This window comes from Phascolarctos cinereus, unplaced genomic scaffold, assembly GCF_003287225.1.
Source record: "Phascolarctos cinereus isolate Bilbo 61053 unplaced genomic scaffold, phaCin_HiC Scaffold_726;HRSCAF=1367, whole genome shotgun sequence".
NCBI classification, from domain to species: Eukaryota; Metazoa; Chordata; class Mammalia; order Diprotodontia; family Phascolarctidae; genus Phascolarctos; species Phascolarctos cinereus.
Window position 1 is genome coordinate 12138135 of NW_027556098.1, and position 23687 is coordinate 12161821.

Genomic DNA, 23687 nt, shown 5'->3' on the forward strand with positions numbered 1-23687 from the left:
AGAGTGCTTTCAGAAAAAAAAAAATTGATCAGGATGTTGATTGGCCTGAAGTTCATAACATAAAGGATCACCTGAAGGAGCTAGATTATATGGCCTGAAGAAGCAAAGCCATAGAAAGAATATCCTGTCATTAAATATTTGAAGGTTTAGCACATGGAAGAGGGATTGGATTTCTTCTGCTTGGCCTGGGAAGGGAGAAAAGCAATGGAAGTGGTAAAGATGTAGGTTACACTTGAGGTATGTTAAAACTTCTCAACATTTGTTGTTGTTGTTGAGTTGTTTCAGTCATGTCTGACTCTCTGTGACCCCATTTGGGTTTTCTTGGCAAAGATACTGGAGTGGTTTGCCATTTCCTTCACTGGCTCATTTTATAGAGGAGGAAACTGAGACAAAGAGGGTGAAGTGACCTGCCCAGGATCACACAGATAATAAGTGTCTGAAGCCAGATTTGAACTCAGGAAGATGAGTCTCCCTAACTCCAGGCCTGGCACTCTATTTACTGCACCACCGAAAGAGGAATGAGCAGCCTCAGGAGTGCTAGACTGAGATAAAGCTCACTAGAGGTTTTCATGCTAAGGATACAAACCAGTTGTGAGGTATGGGGTAGAGGGGATTTTTGTGGAATAATGGTTGGACTAGTTAGCCCTTGAGGTCCTTTCCAACTTCAAGATTATGTCATTCTTTGATTCTGTCATTTTCAGTGATGAACTTTTATATTATGGAGCATAGAGCTGCTTTTAGAGATTTAGGCAGTTATAATCTTTATTATAGTAAGATGTTACCAAAGGCCTTGTAGAATAGCTCAAGTTTTGTTTGGAAGGGCAGAAAATGTTGGGGAGGAAAGGAAGAGAAAGAAGATCAAAAGAAAAGGGAAGAGTCGTTAAGAAAAGAGAAGAGCAATGAGTGAAAAACCCTAAGAAAATGAGGAAAGAAATGTATGTATTAATAAAATGTATGTCCAAAAGACAACTGGTCCTTAAGATCATAACTTTAGAACTGGAAAGGACCTCAGACATCATCTAGCTAACTCCTGATTTTTATAGATTATTAGAAAAGCGTCTATTTAGAGCTGAAAAGTACCTCAGATGTCATTTAATCCAAATCTCTCATTTGACAGAGAAATCCTAAGAGATTGAGAGCTAGAAGTGATTTTTAAGGCTTTGAGTTCAACCTCCTAATTTGACCAATGTGAAAAATGAGGCACCAAGAGGTTAAATGATGCATACAGAGTCACATAACTGGTAAGGATCTGAGGATTTCTGACTCCAAGTTCACTATTCACTATACAGTGGTTCTGAGGGGCCATGGAATACCAGTGAGAGGACTAGACCTTGCATGTGGAAACAGAAATGGAAAACACATACTTACCACCATCTTTGATAATTAAAGAACTCATTTTCATATAAAAATTTTAATAAAATGAATACATGGAATATGTTAACAGGTAGTAAAACATACATTAATATATCAAGATGCAGATTATATATATTGATACTTACAGAAACTAAATATTTGGAGAGTTCAATCACTTTAGACTGCTATGTCCAGAAATAGGACCAGAAACCTTTTAGGGAAATTCTTTTGGGCCAGTTCACAAAGGAATCAGGTGTCTGTAATCAACTTCCTTATGGGATGTCTGGACTGAGGATGTATTCTAGAAAGCTTTGAACAACATGTTTGGCAAAAGAAGAAGATTCCACTTATAAAAGAAGAGGCTGCACTTGAAATTCCCATTGGGAAAGAAAGACCAATTTCTCTCTTAGTTATTTTGTTCATTTTAACTGGAAATTGTCTTGGAAACTCCAATGTGCTATGGCCTCTCAAATCCATGTAGGTATTCCAGGTCACTGAGACTCCAACACTGATACTACTGAGGATGAAGCAACATCCAGCAATTAGATGACATGTATCAATGAAATGTGGGTATGGTTCATTCTTGAAGATAATCAGGAATGCCCCTAAACTGAAAATCATACCAGTCACTTGCAGGAAGATGGGCAATGTGATCAGGTCCTTGCCATAATGAAATTCTATGGGGTAGACCCAACTTGAATTGATTTGCATACAAACTACTGTTTTATGTTGCATGTTAGAAGAATGTTGAAGATAGCAAAACCTCCAAAGTCCAATCCACATAATGGAAATCTTCTGGCTGTGAAAATACCACACCCTCCAATACACAGAATTTGCTACATCAATACATAAGAACCAACTCACCAAAGCAAATATTGTGGCAGTCATCAGTGAAAAAAATTGTCTGATCTTAAATGTCATGGTAGGCTGAAGGCTGATGAGTTATGAAGACTATTCAGGAACACTGAAGAAAAGAAAATAAGAACAGAGCAATTAAAAAAAAAACTTTCCCTACTGATGCCTTGTCTAACATGTGGACAAAGATATATTTAAGTATTCCACATAGAGCAGTAAAAGTATAAAAAACTTTGGTTTAAGTGAATACTTGTTTTCATTGACTCTGAATTTTCTTGGGATTTTGCCTTTCAAGATTAAAAGGGGCAAGTAGATTAGGCTAGTGGTGTCAAACTTAAAAAGAAACCACATATTGACTAAGAAGACTGCAAATGAACATTATCTGTGTTGTATTGTATTTTTATTTATTTTTGTTAAACATTTCCCAATTACATTTTCATCTGATTCCTCCTCACTCTGGAGTTTGGAGGCTGCTTAGAGGAGAAGAATTTGATATTTATGGGCTAGGTGATCTCTAAAATCCTTTTCATGTCCAATATTATACGATTCCGGAACTTGTTTAGGAAAAGGACAATTCTACTGATACCTGAACCAGGAACTGTGTGTGTCTCTGTGTGTGTGTGTGTGTGTGTGTGTGTGTGTGTGTGTGCGTGTGTGTGTTTTCTAGCAGACTTGTGATTTCATTACTTTACAGAAGAAACTCCTTTCAATGTACATCTGCAATTATTCTGCAGCTTATAGTTTCAAGAGTTATCTGAGACATTGAGGAATTTAATGACTTTGCCAGAGCTAAATAGTATGTGCCAGATAACTCTAGAAGTGGACTCTGTCCACTCTTCCACACTGCCTTTCTTTACTCACGCCAACTTCAGTGTTTTAAATGAAGCAACATAATGAAAGACTATAGGTAAATTCTTGATTATCCACACTGAGACAGGGGTGGAAGTGGCATTTTTTTCCCCAAACTGAAAAATGGAAACATCCTTAGAGAGGCAGCTTGTTATAGCAGATAAATAGCAGGCCTCATGTACAGAAATACTTATAGTAGCTGTCCTTGTGGTGGCAAAGAAATGGAGATTGAGGGGGATGCCTATCAATTGGGGAATGGCTGAATAATTTGTGGTATATGAATGTGGTGGAATACTATTGTGCTGTACGAAATGATGAGCAGGCAGATTTCAGAAAAACCTAGAAAGACTTGTATGGACTAATGCTAAGTGAAGTGAGAAGAACCAAGAGAACATTGTACACAGTAACAGCTACATTGTGTAATGACTATCTTTGATAGACTTAGTTTTTCTTAGCAATGCAATGATCTAAGAAAATTCCAAAAGACTAAAGATGGAAAATGTCCATATCCAGAGAAAGAACTGTGGAGTCTGAATGCAGATCAAAGTATACTATTTTCTCTCTTTTCTTTCTTGTGGTTTTTTCCCTTGCTTCTGATTCTTCTTTATAACATGACTAATGTGGAAATATGTTTAATATGATTGTACATGTATAGCCTATATCAGATTACATGCTGTCTTGGGGAGTGGGGGGGGGGTAGAACTCAAAATCTTAACAGTGAATGTTGAAAACTAAAAATAAATGAAATAAATGAAATAAATAAATAAATAAATAAATAGCAAGCCTCAAAATCTCTACAATCTGGGTTCAAGTACTGCCACTGACACACACTAACTTTGTGACCCTGGTCAAGTCACTTATCCTCTCTTTGGTCCAAGCAGTTTTCTAAGATGGACAGTTATAAATCAGTTGCTGGGAGTTCAATGAAATTGACATTTTGGACCCTCTAAAAATATTCCAACCTTAGACCTTTTTGAATTGGAAAGGGCCGTACAAATAATATCATTGGTCCAGGAAACACCTTTACTGAACCTCACAGGTTTGGTACTTCTCTCTTTTGTTACCTTCAGATTTCTCTAGGTTCCTGAGGCAATTTTAAAATATCCATTCCCCCTCCTCTTTCCTGTTCTACCATGCCCACACTCCCATATACAGACATGTGTACACACACACACACACACACACACACACACACATACACACACACACATATATACACTCCCTAGGTTCAGGTATCAGCAGATTCATCCTTTTTCTAAGCAAGACAGGTCAATATATTTAAAAAACCAAACCAAACCACTTTATTAGCGAATTAAGAACTAATAAAGTTAAGTAAAACAAAAGAATGTCTAGAAGCCTAATAAGCAGAACTCAGATCTATTTGGCACTATGTGCATGCCTTCCTTACTCCACTTTTACAAGGCAGGCCATGTAAGTATTACCTGATTTTCCATGGGAAAAAACTGAGGCTCTGAGGGGTTAGAAGTAGTTCTTGGACCCAGCTTTCCTATTGCTATTAGTGCTCTTCTCACTCCACTATATAGCTAGAGACTGTCAAGAGTAGAAAGAGAGACCTTAACTCCATCCCTTTCTGGGGAGCCTACTCCTAAATTCTTCATTATCAGCTCTGGGAAATTTATTCCTGCCATTTATTTTCTTCTTTCTCTTCAGTGTCTGAAGAAGGAGCACTGGGTCACTACTGGCTCTGTGCAAATCCACTGGACTATCATTTGGGGAGAAAAACTTAAGGTTAAGAAAGCCCATCCTCACCCCTCCCTGGGGGCACATGAATAATTGGACCCCTATGGCAAATAGGGAGACACTATCTTTTTTCTTTGGGTGATTGATTGTCTCAGAACAACAGAGAAACCAGAGGAGAAAAATTCCATTTCCTTACATCAAAATTTTTATCTTATAAATAAGGAAACTGAAGCCTAGAAATGGTAAGTGACTTGTCCATTGGTCACCTAGGGAGCCAGCCAAAGAATTTGACATAGAACTCAAGTTCCCTCACCCTGAATCCAATGTTCTTTCAGGTAGATGGATTAGAAGAAGTTCTACGAAGCAGGGGACAGGGCTGCCTCTTTTGGTATGGCAGAGGAGCCTGTACCTCACAAGGTGGGATGTATCAGTGGTGCCAGAGGCTCATCTATTTGCATCCAAAATTCTGCCTGCCACGAGGCCTAAAATTCCCACCAGCTAAATCATTCTGTAGATTATTGTAGATGTTTAATGAAAGTAAGACAACCTAATGTTGTGGATAGAGGATTGTCTTTGCGGGCAGGAAGACCTCCATTCAATTCTTGCCTTTAACATTTACTACCTCTGTAGCCCTGGACAAGTCACTAACTTATTGGTGTCGGAGGCAACTCTTTAAGAGAGGGGTTCTTAACCTTTTGATGTGTTACAGACCCTTTTGGAAATCTGATGAAGTCTATGGACCTCTTCTTTAAAAAAAATGATTTTAATTCATAATATAAAATATATAGGATTATGAAAGAAAACTGTTGTACTCAAATACAATGATCAAATTATTTTTTAAAAAAGTTCATAGATCCCAGATTAAGAACTCTTGCTGTAAAGACTATATTTAGTAAAGAAATTGCAGGTCTCTATTGGTACAAGGGTATTTCCTGTCAGAATGAATCCTGAGCCAATGAATCAATATTCTGGTTCTGATACCTCCTACCCATTTTTCTTTCTCCTCTCCAAAATCATTCTGCTACCTGGGAAAGATAAGATTAGCAGGATCAGTGAAACCTGCTTTGACGAACCCATTAACACTTGTACAATCATACATTTAGCAATGGAAGGGACCATAAAGGTTATTGAGTCTAACTCCCACATTTGACAGCTGAGAAAAATAAAGCCTAATAGGATGAGGTGATGGAAGATCACAGAAGTTATAAGTGGTTGAGGAAGGATTGGAACCTAGTCTTCTGGTGCCCAATCCAGAATGCTTTACACTGCCCCATGGTGCATTTCACTTAAGGGAATAGGATCAAAGACAGGTACATTCTGTTTTAGAGTTGGGGGCCCTGACTGGAGATGAGCTATGGATGGCCCTGGCCAGATTGAATTCTGACACGATGCCAGAATGTTGGGAGGGTACAAAGGAGTACCAAAGAAGACTTTCAGCCATTTGTTGAAACTTGCTTTAAGATTTGACTTAGGGCTAGCCTAAAGAGCAAAGGAAAGAGAATCATTTTGGGCAACTGGGAATATGGCAGATAAAAACATGTCAAAAATACCCAGTTTGGTTAAATTGTGTTGTGTGTACAATGCTATGCTCTGGAGGGTGTTCTCAAACAATAGTAAATAAAACATTTGTGTTATATCATGGTTATCTACAAATAGATGAATAAAATTCAATGTGAATCAAACCATCTGTCATCTGACTCTGAACCTGACTCTGCCTTCCTCCAGATCCTGGGTCTGTCCTATAGTACAGATGTCATCTAGGGCAAGACACTCGACATCATGAGCTTCAGTTTCCTTATCTGTAAAAGGAAAATGACTCCTAAAGTATCTTCTAGCTCTGAAGGTGTTGTGATACTGAAGTGAACCAACTGAGGCTAACTCAAATGGAATCATAGAATCACTTGCCTTCAAAACCCAGCATTATACATTACTCTCAATTTCACTTTCATTAAGATTTTTTAAATGGAGACCTTCGAAAGATCAATAGCATCTTTCTAGTTCCTTTTGGTCTCCTTAAACCTTTGTTTCACCTTCTTTGTTGTTGTCGTTATTGTTGCTTGTGTGTTGCTCAAGAAAGCTGGTCTTGACTAGAACCTCTCAGCTTGCCATCTTTGTCACAAGTACCCACTTTTTTTTCCAGTCTTGATTAAACCCAAGTTTATAATTTGTCTCTTCCCACCCCATACTATTTTACAATGGTTACAGAACATCTAGGAATGTTGTGCCATAATGGCAAAAGGAGATGTGACCACTTAGAAATGTTTGAATTTTAATTCATGTTGACAGTGATGCCGTGCTCAAACGAACTTGATCTAAACATGGCAAGATAGGCTAATAGAGAGCAGTACAAGATCACAGGCTTAGATGAAGTTTAATGCAGTTTCGTTAAAAGCCCTGGTTTCAGAGGCTCTGATGAAACTGAGGGAAGCTGTGAGGGTACCAACTCTTGTAAAAACTACCAGTCTTAGGAGCAAGTCAGGGTTGAGTGTGGTTGAAATTCTGCCCAAGAGGGCTTTGAGAAAAGCCTTCTTAGGGTTTTCAGGCAGAGGTATATTGAGGGAATTAGGATAAAAGTAGAACCTGAACAAAAAACTCCTCCAAGGAGAGCAAGAAGCAGACGGATAAGTAAAATAACAAGGTAGAAAGCTCTGTCAAGCAAGTAGTTTTTATCTCAACTTTGATTTCTGTATGTTTTTGTCTGTGTTTTGTCTTTGTCTTTAGGATATGGCCTGTAGGTTGGGGGAAGAAGGGTAACTGAAAAAGCAGGGTGGGACTCCCCCAGGCTATCATGTTTAAAAAGGGGTAATTTTAAAGAGTTTCTGTCTTTTAGTGTGAGTTTACAATTTTGGAGGTAGAATCAGAGAAGGGATTTCTTTCTCAGTAACAAGGCCCACTGCTCTAAGTAAGTGAGGCTAATTAAGTTAAGTACTTACTTAAAGCCACTTGGCTACCAGGATTTCTTGGTTACTGCAAAGTTGAATGGCTGTGCTTTGCTTGTGTCTCTGTGGCTTTTGTGTGCATGTATATCTGGCTGGAGTGGAGGTGTGTTGACATAGGAAGTGTGTGGAGACCAACTCCAAGCCAGCTGGGGAGATGATTAGAATATATATGGTGGTCAAAGGATGTGTATGTATATCTATGTATATTTATAAATAGATTTTAGGTATGTATTATATATATATATATATATATACACACACACACACACACACACATATGTCTATTTATATGTGGGTAACATACACATCTCTATGTTTATAATAGTTGTTACTTGCAAATTAATCTTGGATATCAAATCCTTATCTAAGAAATTTGATACAAAATTTTTTTCATATTCAGTTACTCCCACTCAAAACCTAAATGCTTTGAGTTTGTTTGTGCAAAAAGCTTTTCAATTTCATGTAACCGAATTTGCCTACTTCTTTTGTAATTGTCTCTCTCTCTTATTTCCTTAAGATTATATTTGCTAGATCAACTTATGCAATAGCAATAAAAATGTGAAGACAAACAACTTTGAAAGACTGAAGAACTCTCACCAATGCAATGACCAAGTATGATTCCAGAGAACTAATGATGAAACACGTTACATACCTCCTGAGAGGTGCAGACTGAAACATTGTTTTTAGACTTAGCTGATGGGGGGAATTTGTTTTTCTTTTACCATGAATGTTACAAGGTTTTGTTTTTTTTTTCTTTTTCAATGGGGAGGGAGGTACTGAAAAGTAGAGAAGATGGACTTTTTTAATTGAAAAAAATAAAATGTTATTAATGAACACATCCTGCTCATAGCTGTGAAAGAGAAACGATCCGATTTTCTTTTAATTTTTTGTGATGTTTTTAATATTCATGTCCCATACCCATTTTGAATTTATTGTGAAATATTATGCAAAATATTGATCTATGCCTGATTTCTGCCAGACTGCTTTCCAGTTTTTCCAGAAGTTTTTTTTTTATCAAACAGGAAGTTATTTTCTAAGTAAATTGTGCTTTAGGGTTTAGCAATTACTGAGTTATTGAATTCTGTTGTTTCTGATTCTCCCTCATCTGCTCTATTGAGGATGTTTTTGTTTTTAATGTGGTTATGTTGACAGTTTCCCTAATGTTGAACCATATTTGCTGTTAACATGATCATAATGAGTGGTTTCTTGGATGAGTTGCTATAATCTGTTTGACAGATTTTATTTTGTTTTTTTAAATCAATATTCATTAATGATATTGATCTTGGATTCTCTTTCTTTACTTTGTCCTTCCCTGGTTTAGTATTATGACTATATTTGGGGTTTTTTTCTCAGTTTTTGAGAAAAATTGTGTAGTACTGGTATTAACTTTTTTTTTTCAGTTTGATAGAGAACTCTCCTGCATCAGGATGCAGAGTTCTCCTCGCCACCCTTCCCCCATACTGGCAGTTATTTTACAATTTTACAATTACAATATTTTACAATCCATTTCTGCAATTAGATTATTGAATATTTCTATTTCACCTTCTTTTAGTTTGGGCACTTAATATTTTTTGAAAGTATTTGAATATTTGAAAGTATTCCTTTGAAAGTATATCTTGATTTATTTTGGATTCTCCATTTTCTTAGCATATAAGGTTCTGATCTTTTTATTTCTTCTGGTTTTGCTGTGACTTCATCTTGTTTATCTGCTGTTTTGTTGATTTGATTTTCTGCCCTCTTCTTAACTAAGTTGGCTAAAGTTTTATCGATTGTGTTACTACGTTCAAAGACTCTGTTTTTAGTTTTGTTTCTCCTTTCTAAAACATTTTTTAGTTTCTAATTTATCCATTTCTCCTTGAATTTTTAGTATCCTCTCTTTTCTGCTTATTTTGGGTTCGTTTGTGGGCCATCTGAATGATCAGTTATGTAGGCTTATTTTATATCATTCAACTTTGCAGAAATTATAATTTTTTTTCAATTTTTATTGACTTTCTGGGGTTCTTTAAATAAATCATCATATCATCTGAAGCAGCCCCCTTTCCACTGAACTCTGCCTTCCTCTGAGGTTTCAGGACTGTTCCTCCTAACTTTTGGTCCTACTCTAGTCTCTTAGCCCTCATCTCACAGCTTAGGTGAGCATTAACATCTCTTTGTATCACCTCCTTCTCTGCCTGGGATCTGTGCTTTTCCCTCCCATTGCTTCTGCTGCTGCCTTCTGATTGGTCCACAGCCCCTAAATAACTTGAGTCTCCTCCACCTGTAGTCTTTCTTGGCAATATGGCTGCTTTATTAGGCAGGTTAACAATATAGTGATTGGATGATAGCTTTCTTCAAGACACAGTATTCTTGCATCAAGTCTACCTAAAAATCTCAAGGTCATGAATCCTAAATGATTGGCCTCAGAGGCTTTGTATTTTTGATTGGCAAATGGTTTTAATGTTCCACAAATTTCCAAGAACTGCCCCAGGACACCCAGAGAGGAAACGTATCTTTTCCTTTATCAAAGGTCACAGTCCTGCATAACTTTAGCTAGAATTCATTTCCTCCTCTTTCCCAGAAATCAGCTGATCTTGGAAACCATTGGTTTCCATTAGCAACTGTTGAAATTACTGGGGGTCAAGATGATGGGGTAAGGAAAGAACTCCCTGAAGTCTTCCCAAATTTCCCTCCAAACAACTTGAAAACTGCCTCAGAACTAATCTAGGAGCAGGGAAGTAGCTTACCAACACATCCGGAAAGGTCTGTCTCACTGGGGTGGAAGGAAAGGAAGGTCAGAAAGCAGCAGAGGGCCTGTAGCAAGTATCCAAGCCTGAGGTAATCTACCTAGAGAGACCCCCACCCTCCTTTAAGCCAGCAGCCCCTGAGGCAATCCAGTAGTCTGAGCAGTAGAACAAGGCTCTACCCCATTGGCCCCAATGCCAAAGCAGGTCATCAGCTAGGTCTCACCCCCTTTACTGACCTGTAGTGAGGTCCAGCTCCTTGGGGCCTCCAGCAGAGAGTCCCTGTCTCCATAGCAACCCAGCAGCAGGGCCCAGCCCCTGGAACAAGACCCCTACGCCAGGGACAGCCAACATATAGACACTGTGTCCATAGCAACCGATAAAGAAGGCCACACCCCAGGGACAGGCCAGGAGAGAAAATCCACACTCTAAGGAGGCCAAAAGGGAGCCTCTCCCCCCAGTACCAGGCAGAAGGGAGCCTACCCTTTAGTGCAAGCAAGCAGCTAGTTTCTGGAGCCCAGTAATAGCCAGCAACAAGACCCTGAGCCCCATCACAAAAAGCTTGGGACAGTGCAGGACCATAGCCCAAGTCTCACATAAAAACACCAAGTCACAAAATAGGCAGAAAAAAAAATTAGCAAAAAACTAAAAAAGAACGACTGTAGAAAGTTAACATGGTGACAGGGAGGATCAAGGCACAAACTTAGAAGAGGACAATAGCATCAAAATGGCTACATGTGAAGCCTCAAAGAAAAATGTAATTTGGTCTCAGGCCCAAAAAGAACTCCTAGAAGAGCTTCAAAAGCACTTTAGAAAGCAAATTAGAGAAGTAGAAGAAAAATTGGGAAAAGAAATGAGAGCAATGGAAGAGAATTATGAAAAAAGTATCATCAGCTCAGTTTGGGAAAAGATATACAAAGATTCACCGAAAAAAAAATAACTATCTAAAAAATAGGATTGGCCAAATGGAAAAGAAAGTACAAAAAAGCACACTGAAGAAAATAATTCCTTGAATGAAATTATTGATTGTTTCTATGATTTGTTGTTTGACCCAATCATTTTTTAGTATTAGATTATTTAGTTTCCAATTATTTTTTAGTCTCTCTTTCCATGGCCCTTTATTGCATATAATTTTTATTGTATCATGATCTGAAAAGGATGCATTTTGTATTTCTGTCTTTCTGCATTGGATTGTGAGGTTTTTATGCCCTAGTACACGGTCAATTTTTGTGTATGTGCCATGTACTGCCAAGAAAAAAGTATATTCCTTTCTGTCCCCATTCAGTTTTCTCCAGAGGTCTATCATGCCTAACTTTTCTAATGTTCTATTCACCTCCTTAACTTCTTTCTTGTTTATTTTGTGATTAGATTTATCTACTGCAGAGAGGGGGAGGTTCAGGTCCCCACTAGTATAGTTTTGCTGTCTATTTCTTCCTGTAACTCCCTGAACTTCTCCTCTAAGAATGTGGATGCTATACCATTTGGTGCATATAAGTTTAGTAATGATATTACTTCATTGTCTATGGTGCCTTTTAGCAGATTGTAGTTTGCTTCCTTATCTCTTTTGATTAGATCTATTTTTGCTTTTGCTTTGTCTGAGATCAGGATTGCTACCCCTGCTTTTTTTACTTCAGCTGACGCATAATATATTCTGCTCCAGCCTTTTACCTTTACCCTGTATGTGTCACTCTTTTTCAAATGTGTTTCCTGTAAACAACATATTGTAGGATTATGCTTTTTAATCCATTCTGCAATCCATTTCCGTTTTATGGGAGAGTTCATCCCATTCACATTCACAGTTATGATTACTATCTGTGTCTTTTTCTCCATCCTTTTCCCCCTATTTATGCTTTTCTTTCTCCTTTTTCCTTTCCCCCTTCACTAGTGTTTTGCTTTTGACCACCGCCTCCTTCAGTCCCTTCCCCCTTTTATTATCCCTTTCCCTTTTCTTCCCCTTTAGTCTTACTGCTGCTTCCCTCCCTTCTTTCCCCCTCTTTTTTCCCCCTCCCTTTTCTTTCCCCTTTTCCCTCCTACTGCCTATAGGGCAAGTTAGATTTCTATACCTAACTGATTATATTATGCCCTTCTTGAGCCAAATCTGATGAGAGTAAGGTTCAAACAATGCTCCCCCCCCTTTCCCTCTGCTGTAATAGGATTTTGTGTCTTTTCCTGTAATGTAATTTACCCTTGTCTGCCTCCTCCTTTCTCAGTACATTTTCTAAGATCAGATTGATCCACTTATTTGGATCCATTTAACCCACTTGATTAGATTTTTTTTTATCATTACATCAAAGTCAACTAATATCCACCCTCTTTATGTATACTCCTTTAACATGGTGTACTAACAATACAGTTCTCAAGGGTTGCAAGTATCATATTCCCCTGTAGGGGTTTAAACAACCCCTCCCCTTATTAACAACATATTATATCTTCTGTCCCATTTACCTTTTTATGTCCTTCTTGAGTCCTGTACTTGAAGATCAAATTTTTTGTTGAGCTCTGGTCTTTTTATCAGGAAAGTTTGGAAGTCTCCTATTTCGTTGAATATCCACCTCTCCCTTGAAAAATGATGCTATTTTTGCTGGGTAATTGATCCTTGGCTGCATTCAAGTCCTTTGCCTTACGGATATCATGTTCCACACCCGGTCTTTTAATGTAGAAGCTGCAAGGTCCTGTGTAATCCTGACTGTGGTTCCATGATATTTAAATTGTTTCTTTCTGGCTGCTTGCAGCACCTTCTCTTTCATCTGGTAATTTTGGAATTTTGCTATTATATTCCTTGGTGTTGTCAATTTGGGATCTTTCAGGTGGTGATTGGTGGGTTCTTTCTATGGTTATTTTCCCTTCTGGTTCTAGGACTTCAGGCAGTTTTCCTTTATGATTTCCTGAAAGATACTGTCCAGGCTCTTTTTTTCATCATGATTTTCAGGTAGTCCAATAATTTTTAAATTGTCTCTCCTGATCGTTTTCCAGGTCGGTTGTTTTACTTGAGGTATTTTATTTTCATCTATTTTTTCATTTTTTTGTTTCTGTTTGACTGATTCTTGCTCTCTCATAGAGACATTAGTTTCCATTTGTCCAATTCTAGTTTTTAACAGATTGTTTTCTTCTGTTAGTTTTTGTACTTCCTTCTTCAATTGGCCAATTGTGTTTTTTATGGACTTGTTTTCTTCAGTGTACTCTTCTGTTAGTTTTTGTCCTTCCTTCTTCAATTGGCCAATTGTGTTTTTTAGGGACTTGTTTTCTTCAGTGTATTTTTTTTCCAATTGGCCAATTGTATTTTTGAAGGACTCTTTTACCTCTCTCATTTGACTATTAAAATCCTTCTTGAGCTCTTCTAAGAAGGCTTTTTGGGCTTCAGACCAGTTCATATTCCCTTTTGTTGTTGCAGATGTGGGTTTGTTGACAATGTTGTCCTCTTCAGAATTTCTGTCTTGATCTTCACTCTTCTCATAATATGAATCTATGGTACGTTTCTTTTTACTCATGGTGTTTCTTTATTCCCTGGCCTTTAAAGAGATTGAGCTCTCCTGCTGGGGAACAGAGGGTACTGACCCAAGCTTCTTATGTTGGGAGCCTAGGTCTTGGTCACTGGCTTTGCATTCTGGGGCCTCTTATGCTGGGAATTGGAGGCTGTAAGTTTCTGGCAGCTTACATTGTGTTGGGCTAGAATCAGCAAGGCTGGAATTTTCAGGCAATTCTAGATTACCTGCTCTTCCTTTCCTTTAGCTTTCTTCAGCTCCTTTTAGATGGGTGCTGCAGGGTGTTTATCTGCCTGGGGCCCTCTGCAGAGTTGTCTCCCTCGTTTCTGCTAATGCGCTGGGAGATTCCTTTGTGGTAGAGTGCCAAGCTGGTTTCCACCGGTCTCCACTGCCCTCACTGAGGCACTTGGAGGTCCAGCTGGTGGTGTTTGCCTGTTCTGCCACCTGGGCTTCAGGATTTCTTCACAATTGGAGGCTGTAGGGCTCAGACAGCTCACCTGGTGTTGGGCTGGAACCAGCAAGGCTGGGGCTTTAGGAAGCCTTTAGGTTGCTTTCTTCACCTCCTTTCAGATGAATGCCACAGGGTATTTGTCCACTTGGGGCCCCTTGTAGTTCTGCCTCCCTTATTTTTGCTAAGGCATTGGGAGACCTGTTTGCTGGGCTGCTGCACTGCTGCTCCCCGTCTTTCTTCTAGTTCAGGTGTTCCAGGGTTTTTTCTGGTGTGATATTTTCTGGGTTTTCAGAGGTTGATAGGGGAGAGTGAGAGCGACTACCTTTTCTTTTCTTTTTTTTTCTTTTTTTTTGGGGGGGTTGGCAGTGGGGTTAAGTGACTTGCCCAGGGTCACACAGCTAGTAAGTGTTATGTGTCTGGTGCTGGATTTGAACTCAGGTCCTCCTGAATCCAGGGCCAGTGCTCTATCCACTTTGCCACCTAGCTGCCCCTAGTGACTATCTTTTCACTCTGCCATCCTGGCTCTGGGAAGCAGGAGTCTGAAGAAAATAATTCCTTAAAAATTAGAATTGAGCAAATGGAAGCTAATAACTCCACAAGACAGCAAGATACAATGAAACAAAATTTAAAAAGGGGGAAAAAAATAGAAGGAAATGTGAAATTCTTCATTGGAAAAAACAACTCACCTAGAAAATAGGTCCAGAAGAGATCATTTAAAAATTATTGGACTACCTGAAAGCCACGATTAAAAAAAAGCCTGGATAACGTCTTTCAAGATATTATCAGGGAAAACTTCCCTGACATAAAGAGATCCCAAAATGAGAACTCCCAGGAACAGCATAGCCAAATGCCAGAGCTCACAGATCAAGGAGAAAGTACTATAAATAGCCAATAAGAAACAAATCAAATATCATGAATCAACAATCACAATTACACAGGATTTGGTAGCTTTCACCTTAAAGAGCCAGGACTGGAATATGATATATCAGAAGGCATAGGAGTTAGGATTACCACCAAGAATCATCTACCCAGCAAAACTGAATATAATCCTTCAGGGAGAAAAAATGAACATCTAACTTTTAGAAGACTTTCAAGAATTCCTAATTAAGACACCAGAGCTGAATAAAAAATTTGATCTCCAAATGCAAGACACAAGGGAAACATAAAAAGTAAGAAAAAGAAACAAGAAAAAGAAAGCAAAAGAGATTCAGTAAGGTTAAATTATATTTCTATGTGACAAGATAATATTTGTAACTCTTAAGAAATTTATTGCTATAAAGGCAAATAGAAGTATACATAACCAGAGGGTATGGATAAAAAGTGACTTTGATGGGATGATACCGCCAAAAACAAAATAAAAGGGTGAGAAAGAAGATTACATTGGAAGAAGGAAGGGGGAGATAGAATGGGGTAAATTATCCCACATAAAAGAGGCATGCAAGAGCTATTATAATGGAGGGGAAGATGGAAGGCGGTAGCAGGCAAATCTTAAACTTTGCTCTCAGAATGGCTCAAAGAGGAAATAACACAAACACTCCCTTGGATACAGAAATCTATCTTACCTTATAAGGAAGTAAAAAGGGATAGGGATAATAGAAAGGAAGTGACTGACAAAAGGAAGGGTAGATTGGGGGAGTTAGTAATCAGAAGTAAAACACTTGTGAGGAGGGACAGGCTTAGGGGTAAGAGAGAGAGCGAGAGCGAGAGCGAGAGCGAGAGAGAGAGAGAGAGAGAGAGAGAGAGAGAGAGAGAGAGATAAACAAGGGAGAATAACATGGGGGAAATACACAGTTAGTTATCATAACCATAAAAGTAAATGGGATGAACTCACCCATAAAATGGAAGCAGATGGCAAAATCAATTAAAAACCAGAATCCTACAATATGCTGTTTACAAGAAACACATTTGAAGCAGAGAAACACACAGTAAATGTAAGGGTCTGGAGCTGATGCAAAGAAAGCAGGGGTAACAGTCATGATCTCAGACAAAGCAAAAACAGAAATAGATCTAATTAAAAGAGATAAGGAAGAAAACTATCTTGCTGAAAGGTACTGTAAACAATGAAATAATATCAGTACTAAACACATATGCATCAAATGGTATAGCATTTAAATTTTTTAAAAAATTATTTTAGATTTAAATACTAAAACTTAAATATACAATAAGAAAAGAAAAAAACATATAAACTTAAATAATGAAACTTAAATACAAAATAAGAAAAGGGGAAAAAAAGCATTGCCATGTGCACAGCAGCGCGTAAGAGAGGATTCAAAATATACAGCAATAAATTTCCATTTCAAGAAAGCCTATATAATAAATACTATGCATTGTGTTGAGAGCCGTCCATCTTTTCTTTGTTTCCTTGAAACTTTTCTTTTATTCTCTGCTGTGCATTTTTTACTTTGTTCTTTTCTCCCTTCCTCCTCCCAACCCCCTCCCCAAGGCTACAATTAAGTGCAGATACACACATACACACATACACATACACATATATAATACATGTACATATACCCATACATACACTTACATGTACACATACTTAGATATCTATAATTATACTCATATATAGACATATACATTCATATGCATCTATGTAAGTCCATACTATACTTATTTGCCCTCTGTTTCTCTGAGGGTGGATAATCTCTTCCTTCATAAGTCCAAGTCTTTCCATATTTTTCCAAGTCCCCCAACTCATCATTTCCTGCACCACAACGATATTCCAACCCTATACTGTCTAGTTATTTTAAATAAGCCAAAACAACATTGATGAATATAGCTGACACATAGTGTAGTTTCCCTATTTTTCTCTTTTGATTAAATCTATTTTAGCCTTAATTTTGTACAAGATCATGATTACCACCCCCTGCTCCTTTTTCCCTAACAAATTCTACTCCTGATCTTTATTTTATATTTGTGCATATCTCTTATTTCCTATTCCTCCTGACTCCTCTACTTTACTTCCACCAGCTACCTTCCTTCCTATTACTTAACCTATTCTCCTCCCCCCAAGGATCCCTCCCTTATCCTCCCATTCCCATTAATCTAAACACCTTTCTGTACCCTCCTTTAACATATTCCCTCATTCTCCCCTCCAGAGATCCCTCCCTTATCCTCTCCCCCCTCCCTATCCCCTTAGCATTTTATTTTTTTCTGAATTTTGAAGACTTTTATACACTTCTAGACGTGTATGCATTGTTCCCTCTTGAACCCATTCCCAATGAAAGTGAGTTTCCAGAACTACCAAGCCTCCTTCCCTATCTAATTCCTATGCTGGTTCTTCCTCTTGCACCTCATTTGTAAAGCATAATTACTCTTTTTAGCTATTCCTAACTGGTTATAGTTTTTAAAATCACATCATACTCAGGTCTACCCCAATCTTTCCTATGAACTACCCAATTACTAATAACAATCTTAGACATGTTTTACATTTCCTCATTACATACCTTTACATACATTACTTTTCAGGTAAGCAGTCGGTCCTTATTGAGTCCCTAGTAATTAGTCTTTGGTATGTAGCTTGTATTTCACTTGGCTTTTGTATGTCAAACCTGCTATTAAGATCAGGTTGTTTTGTTTTTTTTTAAACAAAATCCTCAAAGTCTGACGATTCATTAAATATCCATTTTTTATTTCATTTGGGATTATGCTTAGCTTTGCTGGGTATGATATTTCCAGCCAGAACCCCAGTTCTTTTGTTCTTCTAAATATAGTGTTCTAAGACCCACAGTCTTTCAGTGTTGCCACTGCTAGCTCTTGTGTGATTCTAATTGTGGCACTGCAATATTTAAATTGTTTTTTTGTTGTTGCTCATAATAATTTATCCTTGAGCTGGAGGTTTCAGAATTTGACTATGATATGTGGGTTTTCCTTGTAAGATCTCTTTCAGGTAGTGATTGGTAGATTTTTTCTATTTCTATTTTCTCCTCTCGTTCTAATGCTTCATGATTATTGTCTTTAATTATTTCTTGTATTATCATATCAAGATTCTTTTTTTGACTATAGCTTTCAAGTAGTTCAATTATCCATATGTTTTCTCTTCTTGATCTGTTCTCCAGATCAGTTGTTTTTCTTATGAGATGTTTTACATCCTCTTCTATATTTTCATTCTTTATATAATATTTGTATTATTTATTGGTCTCTTATAATTTTGCTGGCTTCCCCTTGCTCAATTTTGATTTTCAGGGAGTTGTTTTCTTCCTTAAAATTCTGGCTGTCCTTTTCTAATTGGTTGACTTTCTTTTCATAATCTTCTTGTTTTTCTTGGATTTTTTTTTTTTAGTTTTTCTTCAATCTCTCCTCTTTGATTTTTAAAGTCCTTTTTAAGTTCTTCTATGAATTCTTTTTGGGTAGGTGACCATTTGGCATTACTTTTGGGGGTAGAAGAGGGTTTCTCTGCTTCAGTATCTTCCTCTGAAGCCAAACCCCAGTCTTCTCTATTCCTATAGTAACTTTATATGGTTAAATTCTTTCTCGTTTGCCTGTTCCTTTTTTTTTTATTTGCAGTAGCTTATTTTTTGTAATCACCTCTAACCCAGGGGTACGGGGGATGGTGCCTCTGGCCTCAGATCCTTCAGCTCTCCCCTCTGGCCTGGAACCAAAACCAAGACCTCCAGCCTCCAGTAAGTGCCCACAGCCAGTGGTTCAATATTAAGAAAACTGTCAGTATAATTGACCATATCAATAACAAAACCGACAGAAATGATATGATTATCTCAACAGATGCAGAAAAAGCTTTTGACAAAATACTATACCCATTCCTATTAAAAATACTAGAGAGCATAGGAATAAATAGAGCTTACTTTAAAATGATAAGTAATATTTATTGAAAACTCTCAGCAAGCATTATCTGTAATGGGCATAACCTAGAAGCCTTCCCAAAACAATCAGGGGAGAAGAAGGGATGTCCATTATTACCTCTATTATTCAGTATTATGCTATAAATATTAGCTATAGCAAAAATAAAAGAAAAAGGAATTAAAGGAATTAAAACAGGCAATGAGGAAACAAAACAGATAATATGATGGTATGCTTAGAGAATCCTAACAAATCAAACTAAAAAACTACTTGAAATAGCTAACAACTTTAACAAAGTTGCAGGATATAAAATAAACCCACATGAATCATCAGCATTTCTATATATTACCAACAAAATCCAGCAGCAAGAGATAGAAAGAGAAACTCTTATTTAAAATAACTACAGACAATATAAAATACTTGGGAGTCTACCAGCCAAGACAAACCCAGGAATTATATAAACACAACTACAAAACACTTTTCACACAAATAAAACCAGATTTGGAAAAGTATTGGAAAAGTATTAATTGTTCATGAGTAGGCCAAGCCAACATAATAAAAATAACAATTCTACCAAAATCTATTAAAGTGTTTTATAGAGCTAGAAAAAAATAACAATTCATTTGGAAAAACAAAAGGTCAAGGATATCAAAGGAATCAATAGAAAAAATGTGAAGGAAGGCAGTCTAGCCATACCAGATCTCAAACTCTGTTATAAAGAGATAATTAGCAAAACAATCTAGTACTGACTAAGGAATAGAGGGGTGTGTAAGTGGAAAAGTGGAATAGATTAGTTACACATTACGTTATAGTAAATGACCATAGTAATCTAAAATATAAGCCCAAAGATCCAGGCTTTTGGAACACAACTCATTATTTGACAAAAACTGCTGGGAAATGGGGAAAAAAAAATATGGCAGAAACTAGGTGTAATCCAACAGCTCACACTGTATACCAAGATAAGATCAAAATGGGTACATAATTTACACAAAAGGGTGATACCATAAGCAAATTAGGAAACCATGGAACAGTTCATTTATCAGACCTGTGAATAAAAGAAGACTTTAGGCCCAAAGAAAATATAGACGTTACAAAATGTAAAATAGATACTTGTGATTACATAAAATGAAAAAGGTTTTGCACAAAACCAATGCAACCAAACTTAGAAGGAAAGCAGAAAACTGGGGGTAGGGTGGGGCACGGGGAGAAGTTTCGCAACAAGTATCTCTGATAAAAGCCTCATTTCTCAAATGTATAAAGAACTGAGTCAAATTTATAAAATACAAGTCATTCCTTAATTGATAAATGGTCAAAGCATATGAACATGCAGTTTTCAGACAAAGAAATCAAAGCTGTCTATAGTCAAATGAAAAAATGCTCTGAATCACTATTGATTAGAGAAATGTAAATTAAAACAACTCTGAGGTACCACCTTATACCTATCAGATTATCTAATATGACAAAAAAGAAAAGTGACGGATGTTGCAGGGGTTATGGGAAAATGGGACACTAATGTACTATTGGTGGAGTTGTGAATGGATCCAACCATTCTAGAGTGTAATTTGGAACTATGCCCAAGGGGCTATAAAACTATACATACCTTTTGACCCAGCAATACCATTGCTAAATCAGTATCCCAAAAACATCCCCCGAAAAGGGAAAAGGGCCTATTTGTACAAAAATATTTATAGCAGCTCTTTTTGTGGTGGGTAGAAATTGAAAATTGAGGGGATGCGCATCAATTGGGGAATGGCTAAACAAGCTGTGGTATATGATCATAATGGAATGTTACTGTGCTATAAGAAATGACAAGCAGGATGATCTCAGAAAAACCTGGAAAGATTTACATGAAAAGATGCAAAGTGAAGTGAGCAGAACCAGGAGGATGTTGTACACAGTAACAGCAATATTGTTCAGTGAAAAATTGTGAATGACTTAGCTATTCTCAGCAATACAGTGATCCAAGAAAATCCCAAAGGACTAATGATGAAGCAGAACTAATGCCTCCAAAGAAAGAATTGATACTGTTTGAATACAGACTGGAGCATGCTATTTTTCACTTTCTTTTGTTTCATTCCTTTTCTTTCATTTGAGGCTTTTTGTGCAAACTAATTAGTATAGAAATGTTACATTATTGCATATGTATAACCTAGACTGATTGCTTACTGTCTCGGGGGTGGGGGAAGGGAGAAAGGGATAGAATTTGGAACTCAAAACTTTTTTTAAAAAAATGTTTTTCTTCCAGAGAGCATATAAGCCATGAGCCCATTCACCATGATTGCCTTTGGCATTTGAGAGTGCCACTGGCCATTTATTTAAAATGTTGGCGTTATTAATAAAATGATTCAATTACCTGGAAATTATGTCTCTCTAATTTTTTAAATGCCATACCATTCCAACTGTATCATTCAGATCCCCCTGCTTGTATTTTTTTAAATAAGTTCTTATTGATGTCTTTTTCAACATCACTGTAACTTCCCCCAGTATCCCTTCCCATCCCAGAGAATCATCCCATATGACAAATAGTATTTTTAAACACAAAAAGGAAAATATAAGAGGGAAAAAATCATTATAACTGATCAATACATCAAAAAAATTTGAAAATAGGAGTAAAGGACAACACTTGTGGACATCTCATCCCTACAAAGGAGTAGGATTATCATCTCATAGCTCTTCTTTCAAGCCATGCTTGTTCTTTATAATTTTCAGCATTTAAATTTCATTTTATTTATGATTGTTCTTTCTGCTTACATTGTTATAGTCATTGTGTATATTGTTTTCTCAACTCTAATTCACTCTGTATCAGTTCATGTAGCTCTTTCTATGCTTTCATCATATTTTTCATGATGTAATGTTCAGTAACATTCCATTCCATTCATGTATGACAATTTCTTTAGCTGAGGAATTCCAATCCAGCCACAGACACTAGCTGTGTAACCCTGGGCAAGTCACTTAATCCTGTTTGCCTCACTTTCCTCATCTGTAAAATGAACTGCAGAAGGAAATGGCAAACCACTCCAGTATCTTTGCCAAGAAAACCCCAAATGGGGTCATGAAGAACCTAACATGACTGAACAACAACAATGGTCAATGGGCATCTACTTTATTTCCAATTCTTTGCTACCACAAAAAGTGCCACTATAAATATTTTGGTATATATGGGGTTATCTTATCAATTGTTTCCTGGATACCCAGGGTAAGTAATGGAATCTCTAGGTCAAAGACTATGGACATTTTAGCCACTTTGCAATAATTCCAAATTTCTTTCCAAAATGGTTACACGGTTCCAGCAAAAATGTACAAATGTGCCTGTCTTGCTGCAACTCTTTCAGCTTTGACTATTTCCATCTTTTGTCATCTTTGCTAATTTGCAGGGTTTGTGGTAAAAACTCAGTGTTGTTTTGATATACATTTCTCTTACCATTAGTGATTTGGAGCATTCTTTTATGAGATTGTCAATGGTTTGCAAGGCAGCTAGGTAGTACAGTGGAGAGACTACCAGCCTTGGAGTCAGACAGACCTGAGTTCCTATCTGGCCTCAGACACTTTCTAGCTATGTAACCCTGGCCAAGTCGCTTAATCCTGATTGCCTCAGCTTCCTCATCTACAAAATGAACTGCTGAAGTAAATGGCAAACAGCTCCAGTATCTTTGCCAAGAAAACTTCAAATTGAGTTACGGGAAGAATCACACACAACTGAATAACAACAATGTACTTACCCAAGACTAGTCTGCCTACTTTTGTGTCAGCCTGATTGTGGCTCCTTGGTATTTGAATTTTTTCTTTCTGGTTGCTTGCTAAAAATTTTTTTTTCTTTGACCTGAAGCTCTGGATTTTGGCTTTTATGTCCCAGGAGTTTTTATTTTGGGCTTTCTTTCAGGAGATGATCAATAAATTCTCTTTTCACTTTGCCCTCTGGTTTTAAGAAATATCAGAAGTTTTCCTTCATGATTTCTTGAAATATGTCTAGGCTCATTTTTTTTTTATCATGGCTTGGAGATAGTCCAGTGATTTTTAAATTATATTTCCATGTTTTGTTTTCCAGGTCAGTTACATTTGACATGAGATATCTTGTATTTTCTTCTATTTTTTTCAACCTTTTGTCTTTGTTCTAAGATTGCTTTATTTCTTATGGAGTTGTTAACTTTTATTTAATTCATTACGGATTTCTTGAAGTCTTCTAGAAGGTTTTGTACCTCTTGTTCTAAGCTGTTAATTCTCTTTCTAATTCTTCTTTAGCTCTTCTTTTTCAGCAGTGGTATCAAACTCAGAAACAGGGGCCACTAAACTCTACCTCAGGATCCCTAAAGATCATATTGACTTAGAAACCACATGTTTTTACATATGTGTGTGTATGTATGTATAGTATGTATATATGTATGTACGAACATACATATATACATATATATTCTTTTAAAAATTAATACATCAACCCATTAAAATCGGATGGAAACTACATTTTAATCTGGTTCAGGTGGCACTCAGAAGTGTTGTGGTCCTCATGTGGCCCATGGGTCACATATTTGGCACCTTGGCTATA

The 23687-nt window shown here is 37.2% G+C and overlaps 1 protein-coding gene across 1 annotated transcript; it reads right to left on the bottom strand.

The window, feature by feature from the left end:
* Nucleotides 1-1505: 1505 nt before the first annotated feature.
* LOC110221529 (claudin-3-like) lies at nt 1506-10779 on the bottom strand. The gene is made up of 2 exons (XM_021006238.1): nt 10657-10779; nt 1506-2317 (listed from the first exon to the last, which is right to left on the bottom strand). Exon 2 carries the CDS (start codon nt 2272-2274, stop codon nt 1603-1605), a length of 672 nt encoding a protein of 223 aa, XP_020861897.1. The 5' UTR covers nt 2275-2317; nt 10657-10779; the 3' UTR covers nt 1506-1602.
* Nucleotides 10780-23687: the final 12908 nt, after the last annotated feature.